The 20803-nt window shown below is 37.4% G+C and overlaps 1 protein-coding gene across 1 annotated transcript; it reads right to left on the reverse strand.

Moving 5' to 3' along the window:
• Positions 1-6286: 6286 nt before the first annotated feature.
• Positions 6287-7420, reverse strand: LOC122028959. Its single transcript, XM_042587929.1, has one exon. The coding sequence runs from the start codon at positions 7418-7420 to the stop codon at positions 6287-6289; it is 1134 nt and encodes a 377-aa protein (XP_042443863.1).
• Between the last annotated feature and the right edge of the window lie 13383 nt (positions 7421-20803).

A 20803-nucleotide genomic window follows, 5' to 3' on the forward strand; every position in this document is an offset into this window, starting at 1 on the left:
TTCCCTAGATACCTTCCTAGTAACCTTGTTAAGCTTCTTAGAAGCCTTGGTCATATTTTCCATATCAACTCTAGGGATTTCTTCCCTTGTGACTTTCTTGGACTTCTTAGAAGTCTTAGTCACATTTGTTGAAAAAATGCTCTTAGGGATAACCTCCCTAGTATTTTTGACTTAACCATTTAACGTAGGGTTGGTTCCATAACTATATGGAACCCTATGGTAAGAAATTACATCCTTCTTAGCCTTTGATTTGTATCCCAAACCTCTATGGCCATTGGATGGCTTTTGTTGTCCTAAACCTAGGTTATGCTCATTTTGCCCTTTTAGGATATTTTCCATCCTTTTTAGGGTCTTTTCTAATTTATCAAGTCTTGACCTCAAGACTTGATTTTTCACCATTAAATCCTTAGTTTTTGGGTTTTCATTAAATCCATGAGCATTTTTGTTTCTAAACACATAACTAAAATTCTTTGTTTTCTTGCCTAGATTTTCATCTACCTTCCTAACCCTAGGTGTAGTAGTTTTAGCATGAAAAGCTACATGTTTTTCCTTAATGCTATCATGCTTCCTATTTCTATGGTAAATAGCATTAAAATGATAAAAATTAGAATTGTCATGCTTCTTACCATTATTTAAAGGAGTAGGCTCAACAAATGATACCTTTCGTTTTACCTTGGAGGCTCCCCCTTAAGTTGTGCTTCCTCCTTGAGCCTTGACCGCTCTCTTCCCCTTGGGGCATTGACTCTGATAATGTCTCTTTTGATTGCAAGAAAAACACACAATGTGCTCCTTGCTCTTCTTTGTTGTGGGGACGGTCTCCTTGGGCTTCACCTTGCCCTTTGGTGCCACTTGACCCTTCTTCTTGGCCAACTTGGGGCTCTTGCTCTTGTAGTGCCCATGTTCCCTACACTCAAAACATATAATATGATTTTTATTTTTAATTGAAATGTTTATACCTTCATGTGTAGGGATGACATCTTCTCCTTTTGATCCGGATGTAGAAACTTCCTCTTGTTCCAACAGTGATGCTCCTCCAATAGATTTGACTCGACTTGTGGAGGTGGAAGCTTCTTCATCCTCTTCTTCTATATGGAACAGAGAGTATGCTCCCTCTTTGCCCTTTTCATTGTACTCCTTTGAAGATGAGGCTTCTTGGACTTCTTCATCTTCGGAAGTTGAGCATCTCTCAACTTCGGAGTCCTCTTGATTTTGATCCAGTGAGTCACCCTATTTGGATTCCTCTTGATTTGGTACAGTGGAGGGGATTTCATGAATCTTGGCAAATTTTCTCCATAGCTTTTTGGCATCTTCAAAATCTCCAATTTGCTCCAAGATGTTGCTCGGTAATAAATTGACCAAAAGCTTGGTCACTTTGTCATTGGTCTCACATCTTTAGATTTGGTCTTGGCTCCACTTGCTCCTCTTGAGAATTTTTCCCTTTGAATTCTTTGGAGCTTCGAAGTCTTCCATTAGAGCAAACCATTGCTCTATCTCCACCATCAAGAAATTCTCGATCCTTGATCTCCAAAGATCGAAGCTCATAATTGTGAATGGTGGAGGCACCGTTGTATCGAATCCAAGACCATCTTGGAATTCCATTTGAAGTTGAGCTTGCTGATGAAGTCTTTGACTTGATAGAATTTGCTCCAACTTCTACACCCTCTAGCTCTTTTCCCTTTCCGACGATGATTCCGGTGAAGAGCAACCTTGCTCTGATACCACTTATTGGGACCAAATATGTAGCTAGAGGGGGGGGGCGGGTGAATAGCTCGTCGCGCTCCTCGTGCTTTTCGTTATTTGTTTATTCAATGATATGCAGCGAAAATACAAGAAACAAAACATACAACGCTAACACAAAGGATTTATTTGGCATCCACCTCAAGAAGAGGTGATTAGTCCAAGGATCCACACACTCACGCACTCTCCACTATGAAAATTCTCCTTTACGGTAACTACCGAAGGCGGAGAAGCCTTACAAGCTCTCAGTACAAGAAGAAAGAAAGGGTAAACAAAATACAAGTAAAAGCTTACAAGTTTGCACACGAAACCCTAACCCTAAATTCTTTCTCGCCTTTTGACTTGGATGTGCACCAGCACAAGCCTCCAAGAACCTTCAAGAACTGGCGATCTGAACCTGAGAGAGATGCTGTGGAGATGCGGTGAAGATCAGAAGTGGAAGCCGTGAGATATGCCGAGAGAAACGCTCGCCAACAGCTATATCCTGTGCCAACGGTCAAATCCCAATCAATTGGATTGCTCCCAATCGATCAGGGAGGCTTTGGATCGATCGGTCGATCGATCCAGAGCGCTTCTGTACTCTCAGGAATTGCCTGGATCGATCGGCCGATCGATCCAGGGCTTATCGCGCAGAATCGCACCTCCCAATCGATCGCCCGATCGATTGGGAGCTCTGGATCGATCGGCTGATCGATCCAGTGCTATTCTGTGCGATTGTGAGCCTCTCCCAATCGATCCACCGATCGATTGGGAGGAAGCTTATCACGGAGACTCACCCAATCGATCGGCTGATCGATCCAGCTCCTTGATTTTGCCTAAAATCAAGTCCAAAGCCCCCTAAACCAACATCCAGTCACCTATGACCTGTTGGTACATCATGCCTAGTATCCGGTCACCCTTGACCTGCTAGAACTCGCTCACCAAGTGTCCGGTCAATCCCTTTGACCCACTTGGACTTTTCTTCATGCCAAGTATCCGATCAATCTCTTTGACCTACTTGGACTTTTCCTCCTCATGCCAAGTATCCGGTCAAACCTTTGACCTACTTGGACTTTTCTTAATTGTCTAGCTTCACTTACCAGGACTTTCAATCTACCTGGCTTAACTCACCAGGACTTTCAATCTGCCTAGCTTCACTCACTAGGTCTTTCACCTGGCTTTACTCACCAGGACTTTCCAGCTGCCCGACTTCACTCACCGGGACTTTCACCTAGCTTCACTCACTAGGACTTTCCTTCTGCCTAACCACCCAGTTAGGACTTTCACCTGGCTTCACTCACCAGGATTTTTCAGTCAAGTATCCAGTCAACCTTGACCTACTTGACTCTCCTTCACAATCTCACCACATGAACAATTGCACCTGCAATCTCCATGTCTTGTCTATATGTATTGTCAAACATCGAAGTTCAAACATCAAGACTCGAGCTTGACTTAGTCCAAGCTCAGCCAACTTGGCCAACCTTGATCTGAGGAATATTGCACCAACACATTCAAGTTATAAAAAAATTTTAGATGTTTATAGGATATATTATATATATTTAGGATTTAAGATTTTAAAAAAATATTAATTTAAAAAAAAACACTACGTCAACAAGAAAAAACTCTTGAGGCGCCTGCATCAATTCTAGAAGCCTTGAGTGCCTATCGTGCACTGGCGTTAATAAAAAGTTGCGCAAGGTATTATAATTATATATATATTATCTTGCCCACCTTTTTCGCCACATGTGACTATATATATATCCACATGTTGCATGAGCTAGGCCCCTTATATAGATGGGTCAATACAAGGAGAGATTTCGGGGAAAAATAATTAGCCTATAAAAAATAATTGTCCCTACTTCTATTTTTTTTCGGTGAAGTAAAACTCTAATATTTTTATAATTAACCCCATGCTTGCATGTGTAATATAATACATGAACGTGTGCGAGTAACAATTTAATTCGTTATGTCATATATTAAATTGATAAGAATAAATACTATACTTAATCATCCATAAATTAAGAGTGATCATGCAATAGTGCAAGGGTGTGTCGTACTTGATCTTAACAAAAAAGTTGAGAAAAGTATGTTTTTAATATTGCCGACCCAAGATATTTATAGAAACATCTCTGTTCAATTGTTAATTCTAAGATGTGGGACTAAAGAGAATTTTAAATTTCAAATTGATTAATGAAAAAAATTCTCAATAATACATCGCAGCTGAGTCGATCATTGATTAATACATTTATGAAAATTACTAATAAATCTTAAAATTATTTTCGATATAAATAATAAAAAAAATATAAGTTATTTTCAGTTTGGACTTCATCAAAATTAACTAGTAAAAAAGGAAATTATATATATCGTATTCAACTCTCATGACTCAGAGTAATCCTGAAAGTAACTTTTTCAGCCTCAAAGCACATAGGAGTTATGATAGACTATATGATTTAAGATAGATTGTATAGCGTGTCTTTAATGAAATTTGAGTCCGCATTACCCAGGCTCATCCCATCTTTTACCATCACACGATAGCAAGTGAGCATGCTTATAATTCTTTGATACATATAACGTGTCTAATTCACCTTTTCAACTTTTCACCAATAATTTATTAACACTACTAGCACCATTTTAGTATCAATGTTGCTATCTACTTTTGAATTCCACGATTATAATAATCTTTTTCTTTGATATACAAATATACTTTTTTCTCACAGAAAATAAACCCAGAGTTAAAAAAAGCATATCTAAACAAAATTATTTTCTCAAAAAAAAAACCTTTAGATCTTGATGTGCTATCGCATGCTTCCTTTGAATCAAACGGCAATGCTACTTGAATAAAGGAAAAAAAAAAGGTTGTTTTACTTGATCAGTATAAGATCCATCAGGTTTCAAGCGTGATCCCATTTTGGATTGTAGAAAATCATGCATTCTTTTGACAAAACTCCAAATGTCCTGTCAAAAGATTCATTTAGTTTAAAATAACTCTATGGATTGGCAAAGATCAAGAACTTGACAGCTTACAAGTTCTGCTGTCATAAAAACCTTAGCAGCAATCACCCTTCAATGTTCAAGTTCATCCTTTGTTCGGGAACAGAGAGGTTTCATTCATAGAAACCAAAGCACTAGATGAAGTTGAAATAAGGGGAAAAGGGTTGTAATTACTTGATCAGTATAAGATCCATCAGGTGTCAAACACTCGGCAAAAGGGCGGAACCGCCGCCCTGGCGGCCTCCTACGCCGGCCCCCCGGCATTGTAGAAGGAAGGTAAATCAGGGTGAGTGCTGGGATGGCAAAGTGTTGGCGTTCGAGGCTTTAAACCAACTGACGGAGATATTATCCCTCGCTGCAGATGGTGACTCTCGAACCGTCGCACACTCGGCAAACAGATCAACACTTTACCATCTGATCCAGCCCCTGGGGGCTACCATCAGGTGTCAAACACGACACCATTTTAGATTGTAGAAAATCTTGCCTTCTTTTAACGTGGGCATTGCTATTGTTAACACTGTAAGTAACTAGTCTGGATCTCAATGAAAATATAAAAAGAATGGAATTACAATTTACAACCATTCAACTTTGAATACAACTAAAAGAGAGAATAACATATTTAAGAAGGATAATTGTTGAAACAAACACATTAAGAACCATTTGACTAGGAAAAAAAAACTGGAGGGTGATCCAAATAATGAATCAGATGGCAAATGATTGCAGCCAATTTCAAAAGCAACACTTTTGCGTTCTACATATTTAGGGTGAAGGATAATTAGTCCCTAATTCCGCTGAGGTACTTATTAATCATTTATTCCTACGAGTTGATATTTTCAAGATAGATCATCTCCGTAAGAAATTTCCCTCTCGCATTTCTTTAAAGTCTACATAACAATTAGGAAATAATTTGACAAATTCACATCTTTCAAAGACTGATCTCCATTGCCCCCGCGCCATTTTGACCACTAAGCAGTTTGTAGAAAAAATTTCTATACCTTAAAGAACCAGAAATTTATTTGAGCAACCAGCACGGAAGTACAACAAAATATATTTGAATCACTTCATGCCACGTAATAAAAAAAAAATATACGAATAACATATCCAGCATTAAATCAAATCTACAATTTAAGCATTTTCTACATGTTTGGAAAATTTAAAGCTAGGAATCCTACCTTCTAAGAACAAGAAACACCTTCCATAAAGCTTGTTGTCAATGAGAAAAGCTTGAGAAAATTTTCATGCCATACATGTACAGAAAGTGGTATCTCGGTCATCTTGGCAAATAGCCACATATCAAAACATACACCCAGCTCAGGGAAAAACAAAATTCATCTTTTATCAATCAAGAATATGACTATTTACTGCTCCATCAGTTGTTGGAATAATTTGCACGGAGTGCAACCCTCAATTTTCAAAGATAAACCCTTCTACATCTCAATCAGGATATAAAATGCAATTTTAAAAAAAAAACTTGGCATTTTAATGTATAGATGAACAATTTTTGAAATAGCAAACACATGAAAACTACAAGATTGGTTCAACATCATTGTTATCTTTTGCAATTTCACTTATGCAACCATCATTCATCTACAGCGCACAAGATCTCAAGAAGTTTAGGGAATTTATCTTGGTAAGGAAGAATATACTTCTTCAGAAATTTTGGGTCTGGCATTGTGAAAAACACATGTAGCTTGCCCTTTGAAGTCCACAACCCTTCTGATTTTAATATCTTCATAACCTGAAACCGAGGAATCATCCTCTTCTTCAAACTGTATACTAAAAGCCTCGGCTTTTTAGCAATGCCGGATGCGGTGAACCCAACCTCCTTGACCAAAAATTCCATCTTTATCCGTAAGATATCTGTCGAACTATTCAAAAAGTCTCGTTGATTTAGGATCGCAGCACTGAACTCCGAGTTCGACCACCCAAAGCTGCTCATGAGCTTGGAGTGAGCGTCAACTTTTTCTTGGCTGACCCTAAACAGAACGTCAAGGATCCAGAGGAACATTCGAGATCTCCTAGTAAATCCCATTCGCTCCGCTCGATCTACCAACGCCCGTAATGAGTCTGGATTTTGAATAATGAAGGTAGGTTGTTTTTTGAGGACAAGTGATGCCCTTTCGAGAGGAATATCACACTCATCCCGTAAGAAGTTCAGGTTAGGACGTACCACATTCTCAATGTTGCTGCTCAAAAACCAACACCGCTTCCTAAGATTCTTGAGGAGCAGCTCCCTTGATCCAAAGAGATTTTCCCATACATTCAATTTGGGGAGAAGATTATGCTGGACGTTGAGGCACAAGATGACGGGGTTCTGCATGATGACATCAACGAGGTCGGATTCTGACAACCCCAGGTCGCGTAAAAATTGAAACTTCGGGGTGAGGTTTGATTCCAAATTCCAGGAGAGGAGTGCTGGTTTCGAGGATATCATCTTCCTGAGATTAGCGCCATCAATGCCCTGAGATTTGAAAAAAGCAAGAACAGTGTCGGGATTCTCGGTGGATCGGAGATGCGCGAGGGGCTTGGAGGCCTTCGACGCCGCCTCCACGGAGAATCCGCACGAGTTCACGAGGTAGTCGACCATGAAGTGAGGATCGCGAGAAGAGGTGCCGCCGCATGACGAGGGGGAGGAAGTGGTGGTGGTGAAGAAAATGCGGTGGAGTTGGGGCAAAGGAAGAAGAGCATGGCGGCGGACGGTCGAGTGGAGCATCGTGGTCCAAAGCAGTAGAAATTAGGTCGTCAGCGGTACAACAGAACATATCAAAACGCTAGCTCAACCAACCTTCCACAACTTATTATTAGTATTTTGTGTGTGTGTGTGTCTGTTAATTTCAATTTTTCACGGTAAAATAAGAATGGGCTAAAAAATGAAAAACGTCAAAATAATTATTGTTCTTCTCAAAAATATTTTATTTTCCACCTCCAAAATTACATCATAATTTATTTTTTCAATAGACGGCAAATGTATAATTGCGACCATCATTCTTATCGTTCCCAAATTTTTAGATTAAAATTTAAAGGTCTTTTATGAAAATTTAAAACTTAGTATAATTCTTGGTACACAGTCTAATTCATCTTTTGAAAATTTCACCAAAAATCTATTAACACTAGTAGTAATGCTGATTTAAACACATGAAATATAGAAATATAAAATTTATAAAACTCACAATGATTTCTTATAGTAGATCTTGATCTTTCCTTGTCGTTGGAAAAATGATCACAAACAAATAAGAAAACTCTTCAAGATTAATCAAATCTCAAACCTTCTCTTTGTTCTTCCTTCACGCTTATGATGGAATTCTCTCTCTATGAATTCCTTTGACCGACTTATATAGGAGAAGAAGGTAAACTTTTCACCTTCCTAACTTTTACCTTCCTCCATAATGTAAGCTCTAATTGCAAATAATGGATAAAAGAGGAAGAGGAAGAGGAAGAGGAAGAGGAGGAGGAAGAGGAATGGGCAACCAATCAATACCCATTCTTCCATCAACGTGTATAGTCAATACACACGTCCAACATCTCCCACTAGTTCAAGGCAATCCATAAAGGTCATCTTATCACAAAGACCATGAAAGAATATTCATTTCATATTTCAGGAAAAATGATTTGTGCGACAGCAAGTACATTGAGCAATTACTGTTTAAAAAGTTGTTATACTTAACTTAGCTGCTCTATAGAATGAATTTGAGACATTAAAACCTTACCTTTACCCTAAATTAATTATTTAAATTAATATGAACATCTCAAATCTTTCATAATGACTATTTTGTTGAGAGCATATTCCACATTTCCAATATAATTTATTCACAATTACATTTTAAGTACTCAAAAAAATATAACTAGTCGACTAGTGAATAAATGTCAAAAATGTAAATCTATTTTAATCTTTCTTTTTATCTAGAATCTATTCATTCTAATCAGTCACTTTCATAGTTATGCTCCATAGACCGAATCATTCATAGCTAAGAAATATGTTAAATAGCAAATATTGATTAAAACTTCAAGTAGATAGTTAAATGGTCACTTAGAGTAAGATTGAGATTAACTTATAATCTCAAGGGTCTCATATAGTAGAGAAACAAAGATCAATTCTTCTACTACCTTTATTGTCGTTATAGCTCATGTGGTATGAATAGGGGTGCAAACGAATCAAACTGGTTCACGAGCTTTTCGAGTTGGTCGAAAAATATTTGATTCGTATTCGAATTTATCGAATTCGAGCCGAACTCAAACATGTTTGAACTTTTTTCGAGACGAACTCGAGCCCAAATTATATTGTTCGATAGTTCGCGAGCCACTCGTGAATATTTTATTAATATAAGTTAAATATATATTAAATAAATAAATTTTGAGCCTTTCGAGTACCTATTTTCGAATAATAATTCGAATAGTTTGTGAACATGTTCGAATCTTTCGAGCCGAACTCGAACCCGAGCCCTAATTCGAATCGAACTAAAAATTTTGAATTTGTTGAGCTTCGAATCGAGTTCAAACTTGAATATACCTATTTTGAGCCGAATTTGAGCCGTAGATTTTTCTATATATTCGGCTCGATTTGGTTCGTTTACACCCCTAGTATAAATCACATGCTACGATGTCTTTCTCTTTACTAAAAAGAGTTCATGTTGTTCTCAAAATTTAACATCGTACAGATTTTAATCTAGACATACCTAATGTCTAATCTTGAATTCAATATATAAATTCCAATTAGGCCTTAAGCATATTCAATAAATAGTGGGTTCATTTACTCTGATCATTACATAAATGATCTCATCTTGACACAATTATCAAGATGATCTTAACTTATGAGTATGTCTCTTTTCACAGCTACATAAGTTGTCCAATAAGTAATGGTCATAGCTCTATTTATACTTAATAAATAGAGATGATTGTTCATGTGAATGAACCAATCTCAACCTGCCAACATGCTCATTAAAACTTTAATCCAAATGTAATAACATATACACTGAATAAATCATGACATTTTACAACGTGTTACATTCTATGAAGTCACAAAAACTTTACATATCCTTGAAATGACTCTTTAGTCAATGACTTAGTAAAAAGATCTGCAGGCATAACACATATAGGGATATACTCAAGAACTATCTTTTTCTTATCAATAATATCCCTTATAAAATTATACTTAATTTCTATATGTTTGTCTTTGCTGTGATATTTAAGATCTTTAGCAGTAGCTTGACTGTCACAAAACATTATAATAGAACTCTCACTGTCTTCAGCAATCTTTAAATGCTTCAGAAACCTTCTTAACCAGACAGCTTCTTGCACATTCGCTGCGTAAGCCACATAATTTCCATTGTCGACAAGGCTACACAAGCCTAGCCATATAACTTCAATTGTCGACAAGGCTACACAAATCAAGCCACACAACTTTCATTATCGACAAGGCTACATATATAAGTCTGCTTCTTGCTATTCCATGAGATGGCGCCACCATTTAGCAAGAAGTCAGATGTGGATTTTTTATCATCAATGTCTCCCGCCCAATTTGTATCTGTATAGCCCTTCAGGCTCATCTTAGATTCTCGAAAATAGATACAACAATCTATTGTCTTTTTAAAATATCTTAATATCCTTTTCAGTGCTTTCTAGTGTCTCGATCCTGGGTTTAATTGGAAACGACTAACTAAGCCAATAACACAGCTTATATCATGACGAATACATAACATAGTGTACATTAAACTACCAATAACACTGACAAATGAATTTTCTTTTTATTTCGGCTATTTCTTCAGGAGTCTTGGGATACATACTTTTGCTCAGAATAGTACCTTTCACTGTATATGTTTGTTCAATGTTGCAATCTGATATATTGAAGTGCTATAGTATTTTGGTGATATAAACCTCTTAAGATAAACCTAAAAGCCTTTTTGATCAATCATTCATGATCTTCACTCCTAATATATACTCAACTTCTTTTTAAAAATAATACCCTCTATTAGGGTATATCATTTTACAACTAGTCGAGATTTATATCAATTAATCGATTCATCCGCTTTTCTCTTAATTTTGAGAATCCACTTATTCTCAATAGTCCTTCGGCCTAGAGAAAGATCGATTAAATTTCAAACTTGATGCTTTCTCATTAACTCCATTTCCTCATCCATTGCAACTTTCTATTTTTTTTCTCTAACTAAGCATCTTAATGCTTCCTCAACCATTCGAGGTTCATCGTCGTCAACTGAGAGTGTTATTAATACCTCATTCTCAATATCAAACCATTTCTGAGGTTTAATCTTATGAACACTTTTTCGTAAGTTGGGTTGTTAAGAAGTCAACTTATGACTTGGCAAATTACTCCCATTAGGTTGTTCCTTTATAAACCATCTCTAGTGATTCCTAATCTGTTTATAAAGGAACATTATCCTCTTCCTCTATTTCAAATAAAGGAATTATCTTATCAGCTTCACATTTTGTTGGAAACTTAGTTCCAAGAAGAGTAGCATATCTTGACTCTATTTCAGAGATAGTTCCATCTTGTTGCTCACTAATGAAGACATAACCCTTAGAAGTCTTAGAATACCTTATAAAGATACACTTCTTAATTATCTTTAGGTTCTAATTTTTTATATTTATGAGTCTTATCATAAACGTAAGTAGTTGACCCCCAAGGTCTAAAATTACTAAAATCTAGTTTTCTGCCTATCCAACATTTATATGGAGTAGATGGAACATATTTAAAAGGCACTCAGTTAAGTATATAGGTTGAAACTAATAACAAATCTCCCTAGTAGGTCCCCAATAGGAAATTGACAAATTAGTTTGAGCCATTATAGACCTAACCATATCTAAAAGAGTTCGATTTCTTCTTTCAGCAACCCTATTTTGCTGTGGAGTTCTATAGATAATTAGATATCTAATAATCTCTTTCTTATTACACATTGTCTTGAACTGATTAGACAAATATTCACCTCCACAGTCAGTGCGCAAGGTTTTAACCTTATGTCCTAATTGATTCTCAATTTCGTTCAAGTAATGATTGAAGCAATCTAATACTTCAGATTTGTGAAAAAATCAAATACACATGACCAAATCGCATAAAGTTATCAATAAATGTAATAAAATAAGAATTTCCATTTCTAACCTTCATATTCATTAGACCATAAATATTCGAATAAATTAATTACAATGATGATTCATCTCTAATAGCCTTACCAAATGATTTCCTAGTTGCTTTTCCAGCAAGACAATGCTCACATATATACAAGTTAATCTTAGCATGAGCATGTAATAGGTCTTCTTTAGCTAATTTATTCACTCGTTCTTATCTTATATATCATAGTATAACATGTCAAAATTCATCATTAATATCAACATCACTAGTAAAAGCAATGTTTGAAAATTAACCATTATTGCATAATTAATATATAGTTCTACATCAAGAACCATGAAACCATATGATATATGAGTATATCCTAATAACACAAAGTTAATTCTCAGTTCCACACAACGACTATAAAAGTTTATACAATAATCCAAATCAATAAGATTATTAATAGAAACCAGATTTCGTTAAATCTCAAGAACATACAGGACATCATGTATAAACAAGGTATGTCCATCACGTAGGTTGAGTTCATAAGTGTCAACTCCTTTGACTTCAATCCTTGCATTGTTTTCCACATATATATATTTGTTATCAACTGGTACCCAACGGTACTCCACATATGTAGCTCGATCAAGAGTTACATGGTTCATTGCTCATGAATCTATAATTTACAAAGGATAAGAATCAGTAAACAACAATGAACTAGCAATATAATGTTCACAAAAAAAAGATAAACATGGATCTATCTTTTTCGGCTTAATATATTCCTGAGCATAATGTCCCTTCTTGCCATAGTTATAGCAAGTCAACTTGCTTTTAGGTTTCTATCCATACTTCTTTTCTTTCTTCTTGATTGGGCTTTGCCCAACAACAGCACCAGCTTCTTTTCCCTTTCCCTTTCATCTCTCAAACTATCTTTTCTTATTGCTTCAGCTATAAAAGCTAGACCAAAAATCCTTGCCAATTCTATTCTCTCTGCCTCTAGTTCTACATGGTGTGAGACATTAGTTAAAGTCTTGATATTTTCATTGTGAGTCAGATTCTGTTTCATTGTTTCCCAAGAATCAGGAAGGGAACAGATAGTTGTCTGAACTTGTTGTTCATCAATCAACTTATGACCAACAATTTTTAGCTTTCGAATCATATTCATCATTTCCCTCAAATATTGGGTCATGGTAACATTCGGACACCTTTTGTAGTTGTCAAACTTTATTATCAGCTGATGAAGCTTTCTTAAACTTACTCCACTATACTTCTCTCTAAGGGCAACCTAGACTGCATGAGCAGATGATAATGACTCATACTCAAATACTAAGTCGTCTACCATTGAACTAATCAATATTCCTTAACAGTGGGCATCAAGGTCACATTTGTGTTGTGTTATAGAATCAACAGCAGGTTTTTTCATGAACTGATTTATAACCTTTAGAACTTTTTTTTCCTCAAGAACATATTATATCTTAAGGTGTCAGATTTTATAGTTATCCCCATATAATTTCTCTCTATCATTGAGTTTAGCTATAATGTTCTTATTTACCATGATCTAACATAAATAAACACATTATATAGTAATTCAATATATTTCACATGTATATAATTGATAATTGATTCAATATTAATTTAAGTTGGTTTACAAAATTAAGTGGCAACTATATTTCCACTCATCATTTATATAATCCAATCTAACCAACATTGATCAGTACTATTATACACATCTCATCAAATAAGTTAATCATTAAATGAACAAATCATGAAATAAACTCATCATTTAAATGAACTAATCATTCTTTTAAGACTGTTAATACATAGCATTCCCTTTTCTAATTTGTTTTAAAAAATTATATTAGATTTTTGGGAATTTTTAGAAATTTTTCAAGATTTAAACAGAGTCCGTATGACACGTTTAAGGGGATGAATTAATTAGGTTTAGAAAAAGTCTGTTTGAATTACCCATTTAAGTTGAGTGTTGATTAGATTAATTAACCTAAGGTTGAAATCATTTAACCTAAGTTAATTAATCAAGACCTAAGTATAAATATTACTTACCTAAGTCTGTTTCCCAATCTCCCCTCTACTCCCGAGACTCCTCAATTGTTGCCTCCCCTGCTTTCATGAAGATTCGATCGGCGACATTGCAGTCGTCACTGCCATAGGGAGGGTCGATGTAGCTGGCTTTCCCAGCGCGCTACCACCTCCTCTCCCTTCTCCCTCACCGTGGTCGCGACATCACCCTCTTCCTGTCACTATCGCTACCCTATGTCCCAGATCTCTCCCTTACGCTCTGATCGACGTAGACCACCTGAGCCATGATTCGGCTGTCAACTTTCCCCTCCTAGTCGTGGACACCCGGAGCATGCTGGAAGTTAAGCACTTGAGCCGGTGATGGGGGAAGGCCATTGGCTTTCCAATTTTCCCTTTCGATCTCCACCGCCGCATGGACTCCTTCATCAGAGTTGCATCACAGCCACCAGCGATAACCCTCAGCCATAGCTAGCAGACGACCAGATCCACCTGTTGCACATCCTCACACTCTCGAGACCACCCTACTGATCACCGGAGTGTGTTGATGCTATATTTGAGATAACCAACTAACCCTAGCAAATGTTTCAAGTGATTAATCTGTACTCAGTGATGATTTGGGGTTATTTAGTTTGGAGGTAGTAGTTTTGCCTAGTCCCAGCCATCACTTTGGGTAGTGAGCTTCTCCGATGATGAAATTTATAGTGGAGCATTTAGATTTGGGTGAGTTTTAGAGTTGAATTTCAATTCTACATTGGATTTGATTTATTAATTGATGATGTCGTTAGGTTGGTTGTATATGAATTGCTAAACATGAATGTGAATTGGAAGAGGAATGATATGTTGATTGAGGATTATTGGATTTTGTTGGATGATATGATTAAACCTAAACTAATCAATTGGATGAATTAGGTATGTTGGATTTATGTTGAGTTGACTTGTTAGTAAATGGATTGCTACATGGATCAAATAAAGAGTTGATAATTTTGGGTTAAATCTAATTCAATCAAGGAATTAATAATCGTTGGAGTTAATCATTGATCAGAGTTAATTGATGATTATTCGATTAGAGTTTCCCCTAATTAGTTTGAGTTTTGGGTTTAACTGATTGTTGAATTTGTGATTAACTAAACTATACATTATATGATTTGCAGGACGTTGATTCGAGACGAGCATCTTGACGTGAGATTATTTAGCACGATTGACAAATAAATACGGGTATTTATTCCTTGGCCTATTTAGTTCTTTGAACTTAGTGCATGGTTGTTTTTGATTGATGGATTAAGTTGCTTCACCTTAAATCTATTTGTATTGTTATCCTGTTTGATACTTGTGCTTGACCTTGAAGATGATCTATTTATTTCAGATACAGTCTTAGCTTTTGAATATCTATACTCTATTATGTATATACATATAGAGTACGTATAGTAAGGGATATCTTGTTAACTGAGTTAACATATTGATTATGCATTTGATATTGAGTGTACACATGATTGGTATGTGTTGTAGGAGTCACCTGGTTGATTGCCATTTGTTTATTGTGTGTGTACACATGTCCGGTGTGGTTATTGGAGGTTTTTTGTTGATTATACCTATGTGGATGTGTGCATACATGTCTGGGAGTAATATTGGATGAATTATGTCGATAATTCCTATGTTGTTGATTATATGTATTTGGTATGATGTTGGAAGTGTTAGGACCAAAAGTAGCTAGAGGGGGGGGTGGTGAATAGCTCGTCGCTTGCTCGGTGTGCTTCGTTGCTTGTTTCTTCAAAGATATGCAGCGGAAATACAAAGAAACAATCACACAACGCTAACACGGTTGGTTTACTTGGTATCCACTTCACAAGAGGTGACTAATCCAAGGATCCACACCAACACACACACCCTCCACTAATAAAACTCTCCTTTATGGTAACTACCAAAGGCGGAGAAGCCCTACAAGACTCAGTACAAGAAGAGAGGGAAAGGATACAAGAAATACAAGATTACAAGCTTACAATGAGTGCAAAACCCTAACCCTAGCTTCTCTTCTTGGCTTTGATCCGCCTCTTGACTTGGAGAACTTCCAAGATCCTTCAAGAACTGGCGATCTGAGCTTTGTGAGTGCTGTGGAGGAGCTGGCGAAAGATCTGAAATGAATCGGTGAAGAGATTGCCGAAGGAGTCGAGCGCCTGCGGCCTTTATCGACGCCAACGGTCGGATCCCGATCGATTGGATTGCTCCCAATCGATCGGGGAGGCTTTGGATCGATCCACGGATCGATCCAGAGCGCCTCTGTGCTCTGGGAAAAACGCCTGGATCGATCCACGGATCGATCCAGCGCTTATCGCGCGAAGCAGCAGCATCCCAATCGATCCACTGATCGATTGGGACTTCTGGATCGATCCACTGATCGATCCAGAGGCTCTCTGTTCGCTGGGAAAGGTCTGGATCGATCCACTGATCGATCCAGCTCTTGGTTTTTGCCCAAAACCAAGTCCCAAACCTCTCAAACCAACATCCGGTCAACCTTGACCTGTTGGTACATCATGCCTAGCATCTGGTCACTCCTTTGACCTGCTAGGACTTCCCACACCAAGTGTCCGGTCAATCCCTTTGACCCACTTGGACTTTTCTCTTCGTGCCAAGTATCCGGTCACTCCCTTGACCTACTTGGACTTCCACCAGATGTCTGGTCAACCTTAACCCAACTGGATTCGCCCTTGCCTGGCTTCACTCACCAGGACTTTCACCTAGCTTCACTCACTAGGATTTTCACCTGGCTTCACTCACCAGGATTTTCCTTTGCCTGGCTTCACTCACCAAGACTTTCACCTAGCTTCACTCACTAGGATTTCCTCACTGCCTAGCTTCACTCACCAGGATTTTCCTTCTGCCTAACATCCTAGTTAGGACTTCTCAGTCAAGTATCCGGTCATCCTTGACCTACTTGACTCTTCTTCAATCACACTGATCAGTCCCTGATCAGACTCTCCCCACATGAACAACTGCACCTGCATTGTCCATGTGTCTACATGTATTGTCAAACATCGAAACTATGACCAAGACTCAAGCTTGGTCAACTCAGTCAACCTTGACCTAAGGGATATTGCACCAACAATCTCCCCCTTTTTGATGTTTGACAATACCTTTAATTTTGGACCATTCTGAGTTAAGCTAATCCCATAGCCTTAACTCCATTCATGTCAAAGTATGAATGTTGGTTCCCTTCATTCTCCCCCTATGTCCTCCCCCATAGGTAATGAAGACCTAACTTAAACCACACATTCTCCCCCTATTGGCACACATCAACCCATCTTTGAGCACACATCAACCCGTGCCTCAATTTTGGGCACTCTTCAACAAATGCATTGTTGAAAACTCTCCCCCTGAAGAGTTGCGCCTCAATGTTCACAACTTCACTTGTTGTGAGCAATACGATAATGACGGTCCCATACCCTTCATTCGTCCCGCTAAATTCTTCCTCAATGTAGACAAATGTCCAACCTTGAGCATTTTTCAACTACTTGAGACCACTTGAAATACTGAGGATATCCACTCCCCATTTCAAGTTCAAACACTCATCCATGAGCATTTCCTTAACGGAAGGTTAACCACCGTCCAAGGTTTATGAAAAATAATTTTCATGTCTTTAAAGAGTCCCTCCCCCTAAAGACATGGTGGTAACTTCTGTCATTGCACCAACAATGACTTGGAATCCCTAAACCTTTAGGAAACCCAAATTGAGAAGTTTTGAGGTTCAAAAATTCAATATTGAAATCAACCTCAACCTAAACTTCAATTTAGTCTTCCTTAACCATTTCATCCCTGTTTTCAACATGAAAACACCCTTTTTATGTATACAAATGTATTTTGAGGGGTTAGGAATGGTTACCTAGACTAAACATGGTTCAAAGATGCTGAAATCAGGCCTTCCCAGCTAAAATCAGCAACTTGAATCGATTGGAGTTAGGTTCCAATCGATTGAACCTCTCTGAATCGATCCACTGATCGATTCAGACTTCCTGGATCGATCGGCTGATTGATCCAGCGAGCTTCTGCTCGCAGGAATTGCCTTCTGAATCGATCCACTGATCGATTCAGTCTTCTTGGATCGATCGGCTGATCGATCCAGCGAGCTTCTGCTCGCGAGAAATTCCTTCTCAATCGATCGGCTGATCGATTGAGGCACTCCAATCAATCCACTGATCGATTGGAGGTCTGAAATTTCTGAAATTCGATTTCAGCCAATTTCAGAAACCCCTAGTAAATTCTATAAAATTCCAAAAATCGTAAAAATTTGTGTAGACATTATTTAGGGTATAATTTATCATGGAAAAATAGTTTTCTATGAAAATACATCATATTTTCAAAGATTGACACAAACTTGAGAACTTGCAAAAACTTTAGTGTGTTCTTCAAGTTTGTGTCTAACTATTCAATGGTGATTACTATCAAAAGATAGCCTTCACCAAGGTTTTCCAAAATTATTTTTAAAACATTTTCAAAACCAGTATCCCATCATGTTCCTTGGGCTGAATGCACATGACTTATACATTAGCTTTCCCAATGATGGGAATACACATAACTATGTGTTTTGATGAATTTAAAACTCAAAATAATGCACTAAATCAACATCTTGAGTTTTATTCATCATCCTAACATCTCACTTGTATCTAATGTGCACTGAAACACATACAAGTCATCTTATAGGTCTTTGTGAGATGTAAAGTTTGGTTTTGCCCTAATCTAGGGATCATGCATATCTATCTAGGCATTTGGAGTGGTAAACATCCACCAAGGATGTTACTTGTTGATTCACTTGTTAAACAAATGCCACTTGTTTATTTCACTTGTTGTAAACAAATGCCACTTGTTGAACTAATGCCATTTGTCCTTAAATTTAGGAAATAAAACTAATGCATGATAATGTTATGGCATACATCAAAATAAAATAGCTTTCAAAAGAAAGATTCCTATAACTACATGATGTATGTATGGCATAACATGGTATTTTTATATTTTTCATGATAAGTCATGAATGCAAAATACAAATTAAAATAAAATATGATGTCATGGCATATTATGGGCAAACAATCATGGCAAGGTTTAGCATAAATAAAATATACCTAGATTACCTATCTAAGAATCCTTAAAGCTTAGCTAAGTTAAAACTTAACCCTAGATTGCCCTCTAAATGCTCCAAGAAAATGTCAAAGCCTAAGTTTGCATTTCTAGTTCTCTTGATTAACTTATGTCAATTGAAATTAAGCTTATTCCTCAAATGTTGGCATATTTCGTTCTTCTACAAGAGTAATCATATAAATCAAGGCCCGGATTGCCTTAAAATTTTTAAGAGAATACCAAAATCCCAACTTGGTATTTCTCTAGGTTTTCCCAATTTATGCCATTTTAAGATAAAATTAATTTTTCCGCCATTAGGCACATTTTACTCTTTCAAGGAGTAAATAAAAATTCCATTTCATTTTCAAAGGTTAACAAAAATCTTGAAAATGCTCCTTGAGTGTCAATTTCCTCAAAGTTGGGTTAACTACCCTTCTAATCGGAGTTGACACTCTCTAACCCATCTATGGGGTAGAGAAGATGCTCCTAGGAACCCAACACCTATTGGTGCTCCTTGGATGCTCTAGGTACTCACTAGGGATAACTTCCCTAGATATCTTCCTAGTGACCTTGTTGGGCTTCTTAGAAGCCTTGGTCACATTTTCTAGGTCAACTCTAGGGATAGTCTCCCTTGTGACCTTGTTTGTGACTTTCTTAGACTTCTTAGAAGCCTTAGTCACATTTATTGCAAAAATACTCTTAGGGATGACTTCCCTAGTATTCTTGACTTGACCACTAGACCTAGGGTTAGTTCCATAACTATATGGAACCCTATGGTACGAAATTTCATCCTTCTTAGCCTTAGGTTTGTATCCCAAACCTCTATGACCATTGGATGACTTTGATACTCCTAGACCTAGATTTTTACCCTTAGACCCTTGTGTCATATTTGTGATTTTTCTAAGGGTCTTTTCTAATTTATCAAGTCTTGACCTCAAGACTTGATTTTCCTTCCATAATCCCTCAACCATAGATTTTTCACTAAAATCATGATTTTTCTTCTTCTTAGGTACATACCTAGAATCCTTAGGGTTCTTACCTAAGTTTCTATCTACCTTTCTAACCCTGGATTGAGAGGTTTTGGCATGATAAGCTACATGATTTTCCTTAATGCTATCATGCTTCCTATTTTCATGGTAAATAGCATTAAAATGATATAAATTTGACCTAGCGTGCTTTTTACCATTTTGTAAGGGAGTAGGCTCAATAAAAGATACCTTCTTTTTTACCTTGGAGGCTCCCCCTTGACTAGTGCCTCCTTGAGCCTTGACCATCTTCTTCCCCTTGGGGCATTGACTCCGGTAATGCCCCTTTTGATTGCAAGAGAAGCACACAATGTGCTCCTTGCTCTTCTTTGTTCCGGGAATGGTCTCCTTTGGCTTCTCCTTGCCCTTAAGTGCCACTCGACCGTTCTTCTTGGCCAATTTAGGGCACTTGCTCTTGTAGTGCCCATGTTCCCTACATTCAAAGCATATAATATGATTTTTATCATTAATTGAAATGTTTTTACCTTTATGTGTAGGGATGGCACTTGATCCTCCATTTGATATTTCTTGAGTTTCGGAGGTGGCACCCTCTTCTTCTTCTTCACTTGACCCGGATGTAGAAGCTTCTCCTTCTTCTTGATCCGGCGTCACCAAGGATTGCTCCCCCTCAATCCTAGAGGTGGAGGCTTCATCATCTTGAATATGAAACAAGGAATATGCTCCCTCCTTGTTCCCTTCGATGCATTCCCTTGAGGATGAAGCTTCTTGGATTTCCTCTTCTTCGGAGGTTGAGCATCTCTCAACCTCGGAGTCCTCCTCTTGGTCTTGCTCCAAAGAGTCACCCTCTCTAGATTCTTCTTGCTCTTGTACAGTGGAGGGGATCTCTTCATGAAGCTTGGCCAAGTTGCTC

The sequence above is a fragment of the Zingiber officinale genome, chromosome 10B (genome assembly GCF_018446385.1).
Source record: "Zingiber officinale cultivar Zhangliang chromosome 10B, Zo_v1.1, whole genome shotgun sequence".
Lineage (NCBI taxonomy): Eukaryota > Viridiplantae > Streptophyta > Magnoliopsida > Zingiberales > Zingiberaceae > Zingiber > Zingiber officinale.

Excerpts from the sequence above, each read along its gene's own strand:
- LOC122028959 (XM_042587929.1), bottom strand. The coding sequence starts at position 7,420 with ATGCTCCACTCGACCGTCCGCCGCCATGCTCTTCTTCCTTTGCCCCAA.